This window comes from Typopeltis vanoorti, chromosome 24, assembly GCF_054136105.1.
Source record: "Typopeltis vanoorti isolate ZY-2024b chromosome 24, IOZ_Tvanoo_1.0, whole genome shotgun sequence".
Classification (NCBI taxonomy): domain Eukaryota; kingdom Metazoa; phylum Arthropoda; class Arachnida; order Uropygi; family Thelyphonidae; genus Typopeltis; species Typopeltis vanoorti.
This window is the reverse complement of record NC_143572.1, coordinates 17,602,654-17,621,048: the sequence shown is the minus strand read 5'-3', so window position 1 is coordinate 17,621,048 and position 18,395 is coordinate 17,602,654. Positions and strand designations below refer to the sequence as shown.

The 18,395-nt window shown below is 37.0% G+C and overlaps 1 protein-coding gene across 4 annotated transcripts in view; it reads left to right on the top strand.

Moving 5' to 3' along the window:
- Positions 1–18,395, top strand: part of LOC150092959 (uncharacterized) — a 538,308-nt gene that overhangs the window by 24,822 nt on the left and 495,091 nt on the right. For 3 of the 4 annotated variants that reach the window (XM_090413661.1, XM_090413660.1, XM_090413659.1), the window contains exon 3: positions 9,626–9,719. In XM_090413661.1, coding sequence (XP_090269787.1) covers positions 9,626–9,719 — 94 coding nt within the window. Of the gene's footprint in view, positions 1–9,625; positions 9,720–9,754; positions 9,784–18,395 lie in introns of those variants that run through there. The other variant, XM_090413662.1, reaches the window with a different exon arrangement.

Below are 18,395 nucleotides of genomic sequence, written 5' to 3'. Positions count from 1 at the left end.
GAGGGAAAGTGTGGGGGAAAGTACAGTGCCAGTGAGCTGGAAAGTATCTTTGACTGAAATTTGAAGAGAGAAAACTCCAATCCAATTGCAAGGGACCAAACGATACATCATAAGATCAAAAAGGCTTTAAAAAAAAAAAAAAAGCCTCTCTGGCAGACCCAATCAAATTCCTGCAATGTTTAGGGTAACCACACAGGTTTGTCCAAATTTTTCCATGGCTTGTGTCTATATGGGTTGAGGTTGGCTATGAAAAGAGTATCAGAACTACTGTGGAAAAAGTGTATCAGAACCCATATTGGTTACTGCCAATTAATTTCTAAGTCTCCAAATAGTGGAGAAGTTAGTGAACTTTTCCATTCTTCCCAAGTTATTCACAGCGAGGATTCTTCAGTGGTGGCCGGTGAAATTTTAAGTGGGGGTGCTGCTTATACAAAATAAATTTTTAAAAAATTCTTTTTTTTCCTAATTAGTAACCAATTTATTATTAAATAAATCTGTAGATTTATTTATTAATAAATTGGTTACTGATTAGGAAAAAAATAATATTTGTTTTATTTTGTATAGGCAGCACCCCCACTTAAAATTTCACCTGCTGCCACTGCAATAGAATGAAAGTTTTGGCTGTATTTTTTTATTTTTAGAGTTGGCTGAATATAGACTTGCTTCTATGCTGTCAGGCAGATGTCAAATGAGTATGCCAGCTTATACAGATGACATGGGTGGGTGCTAAAGCTGGAGCACAAATTTTGGAAACTATGGGAACCATCTGGACCAGGAGACTTGCTATATCTTAGCTGCTAAGGATTTCTCTGATGTCTAAGAAAGCATACATTGAGAGCAGGAGGCGATTTCAGCCATATCTTTTTTTTGTGTGTTTTTATATATATCTACCCTATTTTCTAACACCAGTTAGAAAACCATGGGAATTTGAGTGAAACAGGAAATGAAGCTCCTCATTCTATCAAGGATAATTTGAGTTATCCATTTAGAGCAGATGTGTGAATTGGAAGAGCAGAAACAGTAATTAAATGGACAGGAGTAGTGGAAATCTTGGAGGTCACCCCAGTTGTATTAGTGCTGAGAGTGGCTTGGCAAAGGACATTCCATAGGAAAGGATATATTTAGAAGAGAACTGACATGTGTAATATATTTGGAAGGAGAGCTGGTTAATAAAAAAAAAAGAATATGTTGGAAGGGTGGTTGAATTATCCAGTATGCTGATGAACAATTTGCTTAGATTATTACTAACTGCCAAAACTTAGGTGGAGTTAAAGGGAGGAAGCTAGTTCAATTTGTAAAAAAATTGAGATAGATTTTAAAAAAAACTTACATGAAAACTGTTTTGATATAGGTATTATTTCTGGGAAAATTCCCATGTTACTCCTCTTAAAAACTATTATTTTTACGGCTATTATAGCCTGTTTTTGCTTAGGATTGTCCCTTATTTTAAATACATTGGCATTTTACTCAAGAAATTTTTAGGGCTTTATAACTGAGAGGAGATCTCCACATAGCCTTTAAAGGAATGCGGAGAACCGCATTTTGTAAAAATTATTGTAAACATTTGTAAACATATTGTAAACATTTTGTAAAATCTATCTCAATTTGTAAAAAAATTGAGATAGATTTTAAAAAAAACTTACATGAAAACTGTTTTGATATAGGTATTATTTCTGGGAAAATTCCCATGTTACTCCTCTTAAAAACTATTATTTTTACGGCTATTATAGCCTGTTTTTGCTTAGGATTGTCCCTTATTTTAAATACATTGGCATTTTACTCAAGAAATTTTTAGGGCTTTATAACTGAGAGGAGATCTCCACATAGCCTTTAAAGGAATGCGGAGAACCGACCAGGGCTTCTGACCTAATGTCCAATCCTCACCTTCTCGTGGTGCACCCTGTTGGGTATCTACTTGGATACTGAACGAACGAGGATGGGCTGGCAATTTGGGATTTAGCCGACCAAATTGTATTCTTATTGGCTTAAACCAATATAGAAAATGATGGTACAACATGACAAAATTTCATTCCAGCTGGGGCGCTGCCCGGTTAAACAAGGCCCCCCCCGTTGTTTTCGCCAGGGAACCAGGGCGAACAGCAAAAAGTCAGCTACTGGAACAAATCTGAAAATAAACCCCAACTCAACATCACCTGAGTTAAAAATCGGTACTATCATCAACGTAAGAAGCCTGAATGGCAAAGAAATGGAGCTAGCTGAGGAATTAGATAAGTACCAGATCGACATAATAGGGTGACTGAAACAAAAAAGACAAAAACTGGTGAGATCTTTCTGAGCAATAAATACAAAATGTTATATTCAGGCAATGACAATCAAGGAAAAGAAGGAGTAGCCATAGTATTCAACACAAAATACGAGGCTAATCTTCTTGAATGGCAGGCAGTCTTGAGTAGAGTAATGTGGGCAAATATGAGAATGGGAAACTGGACAATGAGACTTATTTGTGCCTATTGTCCCACAGAAGGTTCTACTAAGGTAGAAGTAGAGGAATTTTTTGAGGCTTTAGAAAAAGTAACTGACACAATGAAAAAGGAAAAGTTGGTCCTTGTTGGGGATCTAAATAGCAGAGTAGGAAATGATTCTGAGACATACAGAAATATTTTGGGAAAATTTGGAGAAAAGAGCAAAGCTAATAATAATGGCAAATATCTGTTGGATTTCTGCTCAGGACATGGACTGGTTATTACTAACACCATGTTCTAACATAAAAATGTGCACAAATTCACATGGAGAGAAGAGGATATGAATAAGAAAAGTCTCATTGACTATATTATTGTTGATAGTGATGTTTTCTCCCTGGCGCAGGACACCAGAGTGTACAGAGGATTTGAAATTGAAAGTGATCACTATTTAGTCTTGAGCAGGATAAAATTGAATTTCATATTGAAAAGAATAACATGTAAAAAAGTTTTAAAGCGCATAAAAGTTGAGCAGCTCTCAGATGTGAACTGTAGACTAAAATACACAAATATTATTTAAGAAAAAATGAAAGAGTTTGAGAACAGGGATCAAACCTTGGAGATTCAGTGGTAAGCCTTGAAGAAAGCCCTGATTGATTCAGCTAGAGAGGCATGTGGTGAAGTTGTCTGCAAGGATAGAAAAATTAGAACTCCATGGTGGACACAGGAAGTTAAAGAGGCAATGAAGGAAAAGAAGAAATCATATCAATAGTTCCTGGCAAATAAGTCAGCTTGCGCCCTTAGAGAATACAGAGACAAATGTCAGAAAGCTAAACACTGTGTAAAACTAGCTAAACAAAAGTCATGGGAGGACTTTGGCAGGAATATAGAAAATAAATATGAAGAAGGTGGCAAAATATTCTGGAGGTTGTTGAAGAAGCTTAAGAATGGAGAAAAGAGTGCTGTAAAAGTTTAATATTAAACTTTCTTCCTGTACTTCCTTCAATTCTAACTGCTGACTTACAACTCAAATAAAGACTAAGTATTGCTTGATATAATGTCCCATTGACACCATATAACTGTAGCGTATTGAATAGCTTCTCTCTTGGCACCTAGTCATATGCCTTTTCCAAATCGACAAAACTTAAATACAGATCTTTGTTATATTGCCATGCTTTCTCGACTATTTGTCGTAAAGTGAAGATCTGATCCTGACAGCCTCTATTTGGCCTGAATCCAGCTTGTTCTTCACCAAGCTTTTCTTCCACAATTCTTCTCAACCGTTTCTCAAGTATACTTGCATAGATCTTGCCAGGAACACTCAGTAGGGAAATACCTCTGTAATTCTCACATTCAGTTTTATTTCCCTGTTTATATATGGGTACTATTAGAGCTCTACTCCAATCATCGGGAATTCATCCCTCTGTCCAGGCTTTCTGAACTATGCAGTGCAGCCACTGTAAGACTCTTATACCACCATACTTCAGCATTTCTGGTCGACTATCATCTACTCCTGCTGCCTTTCCATGTTTCAAGCCTTTGATGGCTTTTTCTACTTCAAGTATGGATATGTATTCCTGACTGCATGCCTGGTCAGTGTTTTTTACCACTGTGCTGTCATCACTGCTTGTTTCATTTAGCAGTTTTTCAAAGTAATTACTCCATACTTCAAGGATATCTTTTTCTCCCGTTTTCATGTCACCTTTATCATCTCTAATTCCTTTTATAGCACTCTTTCCTCCATTCTTAAGCTTCTTCAACAACCTCCAGAATATTTTGCCACCTTCTTGATATTTATTTTCTATATTCTTGCCAAAGTCCTCCCATGACTTTTGTTTAGCTAGTTTTACATAGTGTTTAGCATTCTTACATTTGTCTCTATGTTCTCTAAGAGCACAAGCTGACTTATTTGACAGGAACTTTTGGTATGCTCTCTTCTTTTCCTTCATTGCCTCTTTAACTTCCTGTGTCCACCAGGGAGTTCTGATGTTTTTATCCTTACAGACAACCTCACCACATGCCTAAGAGCACAGGCTGACTTATTTGACAGGAACTTTTGGTATGCTTTCTTCTTTTCCTTCACTGCCTCTTTAACTTCCTGTGTCCACCAGGGAATTCTGATTTTTTTATCCTTACAGACAACCTCATCACATGCCTCTCTCGCAGAATCAATCAAGGTTTTCTTCAGAGTTTGCCACTGAATCTCCAAGGTTTGATTCCTGTTCTCAAACTCTTTCATTTTTTCTTCAATAATCTTTGTGTATTTTAGTCTACTTCTCACATCTGAGAGCTACTCAACTTTTATTCGCTTTAAAACTTTCATCATCATCATCATCAAATTCCCGCCATGTACCCTCAAGGGGTGTACAGGATATGATAGTACTACATGAAAAAATTTACATCATTATTAATTTCCTAAGTCCAATTTTCCTCCAAATCAGTCTGTTACTTGTCAACACTCTAATATTATCAGAACTTATATTTCTATCGACTAAAGCACTTTGTACCGTATCAATCCACCTATATCTTGGTCTTCCTCTCGGTCGTTTTCCTGCCAACCTGGCAGAGAACACTTGTTTTTCTAATCTTTCCTCGCCCATTCTGTTTAAGTGATCATACCACCTGAGATTAGCTCTGCTAACGCATTCCTGGATGCTGACAATGTCAAGTTCTTTCCTAATATCCTTGTTTTTAATATGATCCTGTCATTGATGCCATCTGTTCACGCCTATAATCTTTCTCAGGACTCTCATATCTGAAGTGTCTAGTCTTTGGTCAAGTGTTTTACTTCTGACCCAGCTCTCAGATCCATAAGTTAAAACTGGTTTGAACACTGTCTTGTATACAGCTAATTTAGTGTTCCGACTAATTTCTCTCTTATTCCATATGAATTTATTCAATTGACTTCCCACCATACCAGCTTTGTTGATTCTGTTGTCTATTTCTATATTTAATTTACCATCTTCAGTAAAAATCGTGCTTAAATAGCTGAAATGATTTACTTGTTCCACAGGTTCTCCATTCCCAACACAGTTAACATTTTCAATGATTCTGCCTATTTTCATTGTCTTTGTCTTTTTATTGCTGACCTTCATACCATATCTATTACAACAGCTATTCAATTTAGTCAGAGAATCTTGCAGACTTGTAGCGGATTTATTTAGAAGTATAACATCATCTGCATAAAGCAAAGAGCTGACATTAACATATCCAATTTTGATATCATGTTTAATACTACTTTCCTTCATATGTGATCCATTCAGATAATGAATAACAGACGGGATAATGTACATCCTTATCTCACACCAGATTTAACATTAAACCATCTTCGTGTACTTCCTTCAATCCTAACTGCTGATTTACAACTCAAACAAAGACTAATTATTGCTTGATATAATGTCCTATTGACACCATATAACTGTAGCATATTGAATAGCTTCTCTCTTGGCACCTTGTCATATGTCTTTTCCAAATCGACAAAACTTAAATACAGATCTTTGTTATATTCCCATGGTTTCTCGACTATTTGTCGTAAAGTGAAGATCTGATCCTGACAGCCTCTGTTTGGCCTGAATCCAGCTTGTTCTTCACCAAGCTTTTCTTCCACAATTCTTCTCAACCGTTTCTCAAGTATACTTGCATAGATCTTGCCAGGAACACTCAGTAGGGAAATAACTCTGTAATTCTCACATGCAGTTTTATTTCCCTTTTTATATATGGGTACTATGAGAGCTCTACTCTAATCATCGGGAATTCGTCCCTCTGTCTAGACTTTCTTAACTATGCAGTGCAGCCACTGTAAGATTCTTATACCACCATTCTTCAGCATTTCTGGTCGAATATCATCTACTCCTGCTGCCTTTCCACATTTCAAGCCTTTGATGGCTTTTTCTACTTCAAGTATGGATATGTATTCCTGACTGTCTGGTCAGTGTTTTTTACCACTGTGCTGTCATCACTGCTTGTTTCATTTAGCAGTTTTTCAAAGTATTTACTCCATACTTCAAGGATATCTTTTTCTCCCGTTTTCATGTCACCTTTATCATCTCTAATTCCTTTTATAGCACTCTTTCCTCCATTCTTAAGCTTCTTCAACAACCTCCAGAATATTTTGCCACCTTCTTGATATTTATTTTCTATATTCTTGCCAAAGTCCTCCCATGACTTTTGTTTAGCTAGTTTTACACAGTGTTTAGCTTTCTGACATTTGTCTCTGTATTCTCTAAGGGCACAAGCTGACTTATTTGACAGGAACTTTTGGTATGATTGCTTAAACAACCCCCCCCCCGGCGAAAACAACGTGGGGGGGGGCTTGTTTAACCGGGCGACACCCCAGCCGGCATGAAATTTTGTCATGTTGTACCATCATTCTATATTTTGGTTTAACCAATAAGAATACAGTTTGGTCGGCTAAATCCCAAATTGCCAGCCCATCCTCGTCCGTTCAGTATCCAAGTAGATACCCATCAGGGTTCACCACTAGAAGGTGAGGATTGGACATTAGGTCAGAAGCCCTGGACGGTTCTCCGCATTCCTTTAAAGGCTATGTGGAGGTCTCCTCTCAGTTATACAGCTTTGACCCTTAAGCACCCCATATAGTAAATTACGTAGGGGTTAAATGGATGAATAACACCGTTAAACTTGAGTTGCAAAAAAGAAACAACTGTGGAAGGAATTTAAGGAGAAAGGTGACCTGCAGGCACATGACCGGTATAAAGCGCTGGCCAGAAGGGTAACGAGTGTGGTAAGAAAAGCAAAAGCGGATTATGAAAGGAAATTAGCCATGCAAGCTAAAGAGAATCCCAAACAGTTCTTTCAATGTGCTGCAAGTAAAAGATAAACTGTACACGGCAGAATGACTTTAAGGAATGCCGATGGTAGGGTGGTCACTGAATCAGTCAATATAGTGGAATTACTGAGTGAGCACTTTGCAAGAATATATCATCTAGGTGGTGACATTGAAGGAACCATTAGTTTAAATGGGATTTGTGGTGAATGAAGTGGTGGTGAATAGTCCATTACAGAACCTTAATGTGAATACATCTGTGGGATTGGATGGTATACCAACACGGGTCTTACGTGAAGCAGCTAAAGAATTGTCAGTGCCCTTGACCATATTGTTTGATCTGAGGCTCGGGTCTGGTTTAGTCCCGAAAGAGGGGAAAATAGTTCCACTGCATAATGGAGGATCCAAGACTACTGTTGCAAATTACCGACCGATCAGCATATCAGGAGTTGTTGTCAAGGTCTTGGAGAAAGTAGTCAAGGGAAAAATACAGGAATGGATTAATGAAAATGAGATACTATGGGGGACAGTATTGTTTTGTGAACGGTAGATCAGGCCTCAGGAACTTGCTCAGGTTTTGTAACACAGTGACGGCTGAACTCGATAAGGGAAAGGGTTTATAGTGATCCTGCTGGCCCTGACTAAGGCCTTTGACAGGATACCACATGGAATTCCAATCTGTAAACTGCAACATATGGGAATGGATGTAGGGTTGGTGAGATGGATAGGAGGATGGTTGATGGAGAGATACCAGAGAATAGTTTTCTCAGGAGTAGAGTCCAAAAGACGGCTTGTGACTAGTGGTGTGCCACAGGGTTCTGTTCTTGCACCACTGCTGTTTAATTTGTTCATTAACAATATAGGGAAGGAACTGAGAGGAACGGTTCATTTGTTCGCTGATGATGCAAAGTTGGGTAGGGCAATAATGAATGCAGAAGATGTAAAAATTTTGCAGGATGATTTGGATAGATTGGTGGTCTGGGCTAAGGAGAATGGATGTCAATTTAATGTGGCAAAATGTAAGGTTATGCATTTTGGGGTGGAAAGATTAGCAGCAGTATATCACATTGGTGGAACTGTACTCCAAGAGATTGATGAGGCCAGGGACTTGGGAGTGTTGGTGGATGGGGAGTTGAAGTTTAGGGGCACATTGCAAAAGTGACTAAATCAGCTCATCAAATCACTTGGATGCTGAAGAATACTTTGACAAGCAGAGATAAGCAAGTTATTGTTCCTCTGTATCGAGCCTTGATAAGATCCCATCTCGACTGCTGTGCCCAGATCTGGTCACCTAGGTTTCTTCTTGATGGGGAGGAGGTTGAGAGGATCCAGAGGCAAGTGACTAAGATGATAGCAGGCTATGGAATGAACCTTATGAAAATAGGTTGAAGATTTGTGGGTTGCAGAAATTGGTTGATAGGTGGAAAAGGGGAGATATGATTGAGACATTCAAATTACTGAAGGGTTTCTATAGGATTAATTCAGAGGATATTTTTGAGAACGGGACTGGTGGTGGGAGGACTAGGGGACATCCATGAAAGTTGGGCAACAATGTAGTTAGTAAGGGTGTTAGAACTAGGTTTTTTACTTTTAGAGTGGTGAATGAGTGGAATAAGCTGCCAGAGTCTGTTGTGGATGCTATGACAGTTAATGAGTTCAAGGCAAAGTATGATAGATACTGTGTAAATGTCGAATAGTTGTGATAGACATGATGTTTAGGGCCTCCCTGAATGAGTCTAAGGACTTCTTGTAGTCGCCTGTAATAATAATTATAAAAATCATTCGTGTGGTCTTTTATAAGCTTCTTATAAGTAGATGAAGAATTTTGATTTTTTTTTTTCTATGGGGTACCAATTTATTCCAGAAGTTGCCAGTGAATAATGTATTATTACATTATAATAAATTATTCACTGGCAACTCAATATTCATTGACCATTCAATAATTCATTATTCATTCTGAAAATAAGATTTGAATCTTAAATCATATTTTCAGAATGTATCAGTACCATGTTTTATTTATTTTATAACATATAGTTTAGAATCTATATTTGTATAATAATGGATAATGTTCATTTGATTTAAGGTACGGTTTACAACCATTCAACAGCTTTACTAGTGTTGCTTTTTTTGGCCAGATATGAAGTTTGAGAAATTTCTATAGTAATATTTGGGCATGGTTTAGATTAATTTTAGTACACACACGCAGACATCCTAATTTATATAAATCTATTACTGTTATTTGAAACTGAGAAAATGCAGTTTTTGAAATAATCAGCTATAAAGCCTAGTATAAATAGACATAACAATTATAGAGTTTAAATAGCCTTAACAATTGTTAGGATAATTTTAAATCTCGTTTTGTATGAATTTTAGGCAAGCTATCAAATTTGTTATCCTATACTTTTTTCTTTCTTCATAGAATGAAACTGAACGATCATCTCCAAAGAAAAAACAGAACTCTGACCCTCTGTGTATTCTGAGTAATGGCAGTGGTCACCAAGAATCACAGAAAGGTATTTTTTTCCTTCCCTAAGTTCATTGTAGAAGGAAAAAATTTCAGTCTGCAGTAGTTATGCAGTGAGTTTTTATACTAATTTTTTAAAAATATTTTTGGAGAGTACAATAATCTTAAGGTATTAAAATCTGGTTAACATATTCTTATCTTTTCAAAATGATTGAATGCAGCTATAGTACAATTACAGTTTTTGGGAAAAAAATCCATAATCAATGGTGTATTTATTTTGCTGATAGTATAAGAATTATTACTCAAAATACAACATCTAGAGGTGTTCATTTCTGACTCCATTGATTTTGTGTTTCTAGTAGTTCGAGCTGATATTTCTTATCTTAATCTTGAGTTATTCAGTGTAGTGAACTAGCAAATTAGTGAGTATGATGTATTAACTAATGAACCTTTTTTTTTTTGTTCATCATCATCATCAGATTCCCGCCATGTACCCTCAAGGGGTGTACAGGTTATGATAGTACTACATGAGAAAACTATATCATTACTAACTTTATATCTACAATTTTCTTCCAAATCAGTCTGTTACTTGTCAAGACTCCAACATTATCAATATCTTATATTTCTGTCGTCTAAGGCACTCTGTACCGCATCACTCCGCCTATATCTTGGTCTTCCTCTGGGTCTTTTTGCTGCCAACCTGGCAGAGAACACTTGTTTTGCTAATCTTTCCTCGCCCATTCTGTTTAAGTGACCATACCACCTGAGATTAGCTCTGCTAACGCATTCCTGGATGCTGACAATGTCAAGTTCTTTCCTAATATCCTTGTTTTTAATATGATATTGCCATTGATGCCATCTGTTCACGCCTCTAATCTTTCTCAGGACTCTCATATCTGCTGTCTCTAGTCTTTGGTCAAGTGTTTTACTTCTGACCCAGCTCTCAGATCCATAAGTTAAAACTAGTTTGAACACTGTCTTGTATACAGCTAATTTAATGTTCTGACTAATTTCTCTCTTATTCTATATGAATTTATTCAATTGACTTCCCACCATACCAGCTTTGCTGATTCTGTTGTCTATTTCTATATTTAATTTACCATCTTCAGTAAAAATCGTGCCTAAGTAGCTGAAATGTTTTATTTGTTCCACAGGTTCTCCATTCACAACACAGTTGACAATTTCAATGATTCTGCCTATTTTCATTGTCTTTGTCTTTTTATTGCTGACCTTCATACCATATCTATTACAACAGCTATTCAATTTAGTCAGAGAATCTTACAGACTTATAGCGGATTTATTTAGAAGTATAACATCATCCACATAAAGCAAAGAGCTGACATTAACATCTCCAATTTTGATATCATGTTTAATACCACTTTCCTTCATAATGTGATCCATATAGGTAATGAATAACAGAGGGGATAATGTACATCCTTGTCTCACACCAGATTTAACATTAAACCATCTTCCTCTACTTCCTTCAATTCTAACAGCTGACTTACAACTCAAATAAAGACTAAGTATTGCTGTATAATGATATAATTGATATAATGCTCCATTGACACCATATAACTGCAGTATTGAATAGCTTCTCTCTTGGCACCTTGTCATATGCCTTTTCCAAATCGACAAAACTTAAATACAGATCTTTGTTATATTCCCATGCTTTCTCGCCTATTTGTCATAAAGTGAAGATCTGATCCTGACAGCCTCTGTTTGGCCTGAATCCAGCTTGTTCTTCACCAAGCTTTTCTTCCACAATTCTTCTCAACCGTTTCTCAAGTATACTTGCATAGATCTTGGCAGGAACACTCAGTAGAGAAATACCTCTGTAATTCTCACATTCAGTTTTATTTCCCTTTTTATATATGGGTACTATGAGAACTCTACTCCAGTCATTGGGAATTTATCCATCTGTCCAGGCTTTCTGGACTATGCAGTGCAGCCACTGTAAGCCTCTTATACCACCATACTTCAGCATTTCTGGGCTAATATCATCTACTCCAGCTGCCTTTCCACATTTCAAGCCTTTGATGGCTTTTTCTACTTCAGGTATGGATATGTATTCCTGCCTGCATGCCTGGTCAGTGTTTTTTACCACTGTGCTGTCATCACTGCTTGTTTCATTTAGCAGTTTTTCAAAGTAAAACTTTGAAAAACTCCATACTTCAAGGATAGTTCTTTTTCTCCTGTTTTCATGTCACCTTTATCATCTCTAACTCCTTTTACAGCACTCTTACCTCCATTTTTTAAGCTTCTTCAACAACCTCCAGAATATCTTACCACCTTCTTGATATTTATTTTCTATATTCTTGCCAAAGTCCTCCCATGACTTTTATTTAGCTAGTTTTACACAGTGTTTAGCATTCTTTTTTTTTTTTTTTTTTTTTTTTTTTGTTTTGAGATAAAAATTTGAGACATAATGTCTCAAATCTCTACATGCATGCACATACACACACAAGATTTTATTTGGGTGGGAGAAGAATTTCATTACTTTGGGTGAGACTACTCCTGCTTATCGGAGGCGTGAAACAGTTTAAAAAAGTTTTGTGCTCGCTCTCTAGGAGCAGGGTTTCTGGAATGTGTAGCAATAAATCTGAGGGGGGGGGATATATATAAAATTGAACTAAAATAGAAAAACTGCTTAGCCCACCCATAGTACAAAATGTACTGTAGGTTTGCTAAATAACCTTTTGTGGGTGGGGCGGGGAAGAAAGGAGAGAGAGTTTCCTCTTATATTATTTTAATATCCAAATTTATATGATTTTGTATATTTTAATTTAAAAAATTAATAATAGTGGGTGAGTTAAGGACCTACAGGCATACCTCCCCCAAGAGAGAAAGAGGTCACTCGATTTCTGCTCTGTTGTGTGGGCTTCTCAGATCTTCATATATCATCATCAAATTCCTGCCATGTATACCCTCAAGGAGTGTACAGGATAAGATAGTACTACATGAAAAATTTACATCATTACTAACTTCCTATCTAGAATTTTGTTCCAAATCAGTCTGTTACTTGTCAAGACTCCAGCATTATCAGATCTTATATTTCTATCGTCTAAGGCACATTGTACTGTATCAATCCACCTATATCTTGGTCTTCCTCTGGGTCATTTTCCTCTGGCAGAGAACACTTGTTTTGCTAATCTTTCATCGCCCATTCTGTTTTAGTGACCATACCACCTGAGATTAGCTTTGCTAACGCATTCCTGGATGCTGACAATGTCAACATCAAGTTCTTTCTAATATCCTCGTTTTTAATATGATACTGCCATTGATGCCATCTGTTCACGCCTCTAATCTTTCTCAGGACTCTCATATCTGCAGTCTCTAGTCTTTGGTCAAGTGTTTTACTTCTGACCCAGCTCTCAGATCCATAAGTTAAAACTGGTTTGAACACTGTCTTGTATACAGCTAATTTCTCTCTTATTCCATATGAATTTATTCCATTGACTTCCTACCATACCAGCATTGTTGATTCGGTTGTCTATTTCCATATTTAATTTACCATCTTCAGTAAAAATCTATGTTCTTGCCAAAGTCGTCCCGTGACTTGTGTTTAGCTAGTCTTACACAGTATTTAGCTTTCTTATATTTGTCTCTGTATTCTCTAAGAGCACAAGCTGGCATATTTGCCAGGAACTTTTGATATGCTTTCTACTTTTACTTCCTGTGTTCACCATGGAGTTCTGATTTTTTCTATTTTTGCAGAGAATCTCACCACATGCCTGTCTTGCTGAATCAGTCAGGGTTTTCTTCAAGGTTTGCCACCGAATCTCCAAGGTTTGGTTCCTGTTTTCAATCTCCTTCATTTTTTCTTCAATAATCTATGTGTATTTAAGTCTACAGTTCACATCTGAGAGCTGCTCAACTTTTATTTGCTTTAAAACTTTCTTACATGTTATTCTTTTCAATATGAACTTCAATTTTATCCTGCTCAAGACTAAATAGTGATCACTTCCAATTTCAAATCCTCTGTACACTCTGGTGTCCTGCACCAGGGAGAAAACATCACTATCAACAATAACATAGTCAATGAGACTTTTCTTATTCCTTGCCTCTTCTCTCCATGTGAATTTGTGCACATTTTTATGTTGGAACATGGTGTTAGTAATAACCAATCTATGGCCTGAGCAGAAATCCAACAAATATTTGCCATTATTATTAGCTTTGCTTTTTTTTCCAAATTTTCCCAAAATATTTTTGTATATCTGACAATCATTTCCTATTCTGCCATTCAGATCCCCAACAAGGACCAACTTTTCCTTTTTCGTTGTGTCAGTTTCTTTTTCTAAAGCCTCAAAAAAATTTCTCCACTTCTACCATAGTAGAACCTTCTGTAGGACCATAGGCAGAAATAAGTCTCATTATCCAGTTCCCCATTCTCATATTTGCCCACATTAGTCTACTTGAGACTGCCTTCATATATATATCTTCATATATACTTTTCTATATTGGACCTTCTCTCTCTCTCTCTCTCTCTCCAAGCATGACCTGACAGAATAAGTGGCAGAAGAATTTCTCACTAGCTGATTGGAAAGTCTAGTTTGTTCAGGTGGCTGAGGAGAGGAAGGTACTTAAAGTTTGGTGGCTGTATGGCCAGATAACAAAAACATCATCAGAGTATCTAGCCAAACTCTAGTTTTAAAGTAAAGGAATCTAGACACAATGCCCAAAAGCTTCCATATAAAATTTAGCTTTTTTTTTTTTTTTTTTTTTTTTTTTTTTGGAAGGAGGGGGGTAAAATTTTTTTTGCCACAAAAAGTAACCAGAATGTAGCATGTGGGCAAAGAGAACCTTAATATAAATTTTTTCACTGATTGGGGCATTTGTGAAAATGGCAGAAACGTCAAAACTGAGTAATAAATCATCTTAATGGAGCATTATGTTTTTAATTTTGTTTATGAAATGTTATGTGTTCTTTGTCCATGCGGTTAGCCTAGTGGCTTTGCGCTTCGCAACCATATGCCTGGGAAAAGAGTGTCCTAGGTTCGATTCCTGTCCACGACATGAGGAGCTTAAGGATCTTCCTCAGCCATAGCCAAGTTAGCTGGTCTTGGGCATGGGCAGCAGGGTTTTTTCCACCAGTTTATCTGAGGTTTTTCATCCCGCAAGCAGGCAAATCGGCCCCGTGAACACACAGGTTACAGTCATAAATACTTATGGCAAGGAAGGCAACGGGAAACCACCTTGCTCATAATCATCTTTCCCTAGAATGGTAGCATATAGCTACCCTCCTGCGGCCGTATGGCAGATGGGAACCAGAAGAGAGATGTGTTCTTTATATAGGAGGGGGAATGACCTATCAACTCCTTGAGTGTTGATGCTAATTTCTTGGCTAGGTGATAATTGGGGCTGTCTATACCTTCAACTATCGGCCAAAGCTGAACATTAAGTTTATACCTTGGGAACACCATGTATTCTGGATGAGTGGGTATAATGGGGTAACTGTTTTTTAAATGTCTGATGGCCAAGAAGTGACAAACTTAAGTCATTTAACAGTTTTCTTTTTAATCCTGTTCATTGGATTATAGTTAAGTTGATAAGTGCTGCTATCAGAGACTAACTGATTCATTTGATGTATGTAAGCAGATCTGTTTAGGGTAACCATGGCATTACCTTTGTCCGACTTTTTTTACAGTTATATGCTGAAGTAGAGTTGATGCTGTAGTTATATTGTAGAGATCTTTGGAAACACTCTTAAACCTGTGATCCCCTCTATCATGCGCAGTTTCAGTTAATTATCCCTTAGTAACTATATAGATTCCATTTCCATCTTGCAGATGTGCACTTCTTTCCAATTTATATCTCCTTACTTGAAGTCTTCCATGCCTGCGCTGCACTAATGCTAATTTGCTGGTGAATGACATCCACATCTTCCTCTGGACCTCGAGTTCTGTAGCAACAACAAACAATGTATTGGCTTTGTAAAAATATCACATAATCGTTTTATTTATTATGTTTGTTTTTTACAGTTTTATATGTGTTTAGTGAAAATTTTATTTAATGAGGAATGTGTTTATGTGATAAAGTACCGTATTTGCTGGCGTATAAGATGCACCAGCCTATAAGATGCAGCCCCTTTTTTGTACACATTTTTTAGGAAAAAAACTTTATCACTGAATATTATAATGAATTTACAGTATTTCAAATATAAAGTAATAAATAGGTCTACTATCAACAAATACCTAACTAGCAAAGAGTACCTGCCTTTTAATCTTCATCAAAACCCAGAAATTCATCTCCAGAGCTAAATGAAGATACAGTTTATCACCATTCACAACAACAGCGACAACAATTGGAAAGTTTAAACGAACAGGAAGACAGCTGTGATTGTGGATGACAGCTCATGCACATCAACTGAACTCTACATAACTGGAATGCTCTCACACACCTTAAGGAAGCAAGAAAGAAATCGCTTAACTCGGAACAGAGAAACTTTCCAGAAATGAAAGTAATAATAAACCGAGTATCGACGTATAAGACGCACCCTGTTTTTTAGACCTATTTTCAAAGAAAAAAAGTGCGTCTTATACGTCGGCAAATATGGTAATCTAAAAATATGTATATACAATATGTATGTGTTTGCATTTAGTAATGCAGTTATATATGTTAGTATAGAGCAATCATAGCTCAGTCGATATAGACAAAGCCCTTGGGTCAGAAGGACCTGGGTTTGATTCCCATCCATTACATGAGGAATCTCTATCTGGCCTCTTTCAACTAAAGGTGAGATAGCCAGTCTCATATGGAGGTAGAGCATTTTTTAAACCTGGAAACTCAGGTTTTTTTATCCCTCAGAACAGGCAAACTGGCCCTGTGAACGCACATACACACGGATCTACAGTCAAGAAACACATACTTAATCCCTCATTATCAGGGTTCAACCCGTCCTGGGGGATGTGTGAGGAAAAGGGGAACCCCATGCAAAATAAAAAAAAGTTAGTATTACTGAAGCCTGCTATGTGGTTAAGTGATAGTGATATTAAAGGACACTTAAATGTAATTAAGTAGTAAACTTACCATATGTTGTAATCCTTAGGGAATATATGGTAAGGGAATTATCACAGAAATTATATTAGGGAATATCATAGAAATTTATGTATATTACTTGTATGTTTGTTTACAGTAGTGTTCATATGTCACTATTACTGTACAATGTGTTTAGCTTTGAATCTTGGTAACAGACATGCACATTAGTTGCTTTTTTAGAATAGCTGTTACTAGGTAACACAAAGAAATACATAAACTGATTTGGACCGTGTTAGACTGCAATATAAGAAACCAAATTGATCATGCTGCTATAAATAGTAAATTTGTAAGATCTATTAGATCTGAAATGGGAAACCTCACTTACAATGAGGTCACCCATCCAGAATCTGCCCCACTGAGAGAGCATACTTGTCTTTTCAGCAATTAAATTCATGTCATTGAAGAATTAATATCATGATCAATAAGATGAAAGAAATATTTAGTATAAGTTTTGATAGATCTAAATTAGAATTGTAAATGTAAGATAATCAAAGAGTATGTGTAAAGATAATTACTAGCGATTTATAACTACACATGCAAGAATGTCAGTACACTGCCTAAGAAAGGGCAAAGGTCGCTGAAATGCCACCGTAGTATTGTAAGCACCCATGGGTGCTAGTTCGTGGAAAATATCTAGAGGCACGCATTCCCGAAAATGGAAAGTCCCATATGGCTGTGCGATGAGGTCACCCAGTGGGACAAATCGAAAGGCCGAATATGCAAAATCTAACTCGAAAAGAGGGCGCTGAAGAGGGAGAATATATGCAGCAACACAGGTCTGGAAACCCCCCATTTGTTTGTTCCGGTTTTTCTCTCTGTGTGCGCCTCAGTGGTCAATGATGTCCAACTCCTACATTCCCGGAGTTGACTACCGTAAGTCCCGGGAAGGCATCGCAGGAGTATGGCAGATAAAATTGCGGGCCATCGGCAAAGAAAGTGCACCGATGTAATTATTGAAGAAGCGAGTGCCAGACTCGAAGAATACACGTGATACCCATGTGGCAGCAGACCTTGAACACCAAAGTTTTCCACTACGAAGGAAGGACGGAAGGAACACCGAAAACCTGTGCAGAGTAGATAAGTACCTTACATATTATTTGTCCCTTAAACATTAGGATGATTGTGAACGGAAGAAATTTTGTGTTTCAGAATGAAAAGTGAACTTTGAAGATTAAGCAGATTATAGAACATTTTGAATCTCATTAGACTGACTGTCCGAGAATCATGAATTTGTTAAGAACCAATATTTTAACCTATACGAAAAGGAAACAAGATGTGTTTTGTGCCTAATGAGCACCTGATCAATTGTATATAGTATTTTAACCATTTGAAGGAAACATTCTATGTAATGAGAAATTTGTATATTTAAGGTATGAGGGAGTGAGTGAAACCTTAGATAATGTTAACTTAGTATTGCTTATATTATATCTGTGTCTTGTATTACTTATGAGTTCATTAAATATGTTTCATATGTGTGTGATCTGACCATGTAGACTGACTCTTACCGCTCATGACGAATCTGTTTATCCGTATATGCACGCGGGGATACCCAAAGTAAGTTAAGGAGGGGCTACGACTGCAAGATTAGAACACCTATGGCCTGTGATTTAGTTGTAACCACATTAGAGGCATCTAATTTCTGTAACCCTCCCTAGGTTAAGATATACTTCGTACCTACGCTCAGGCTGGC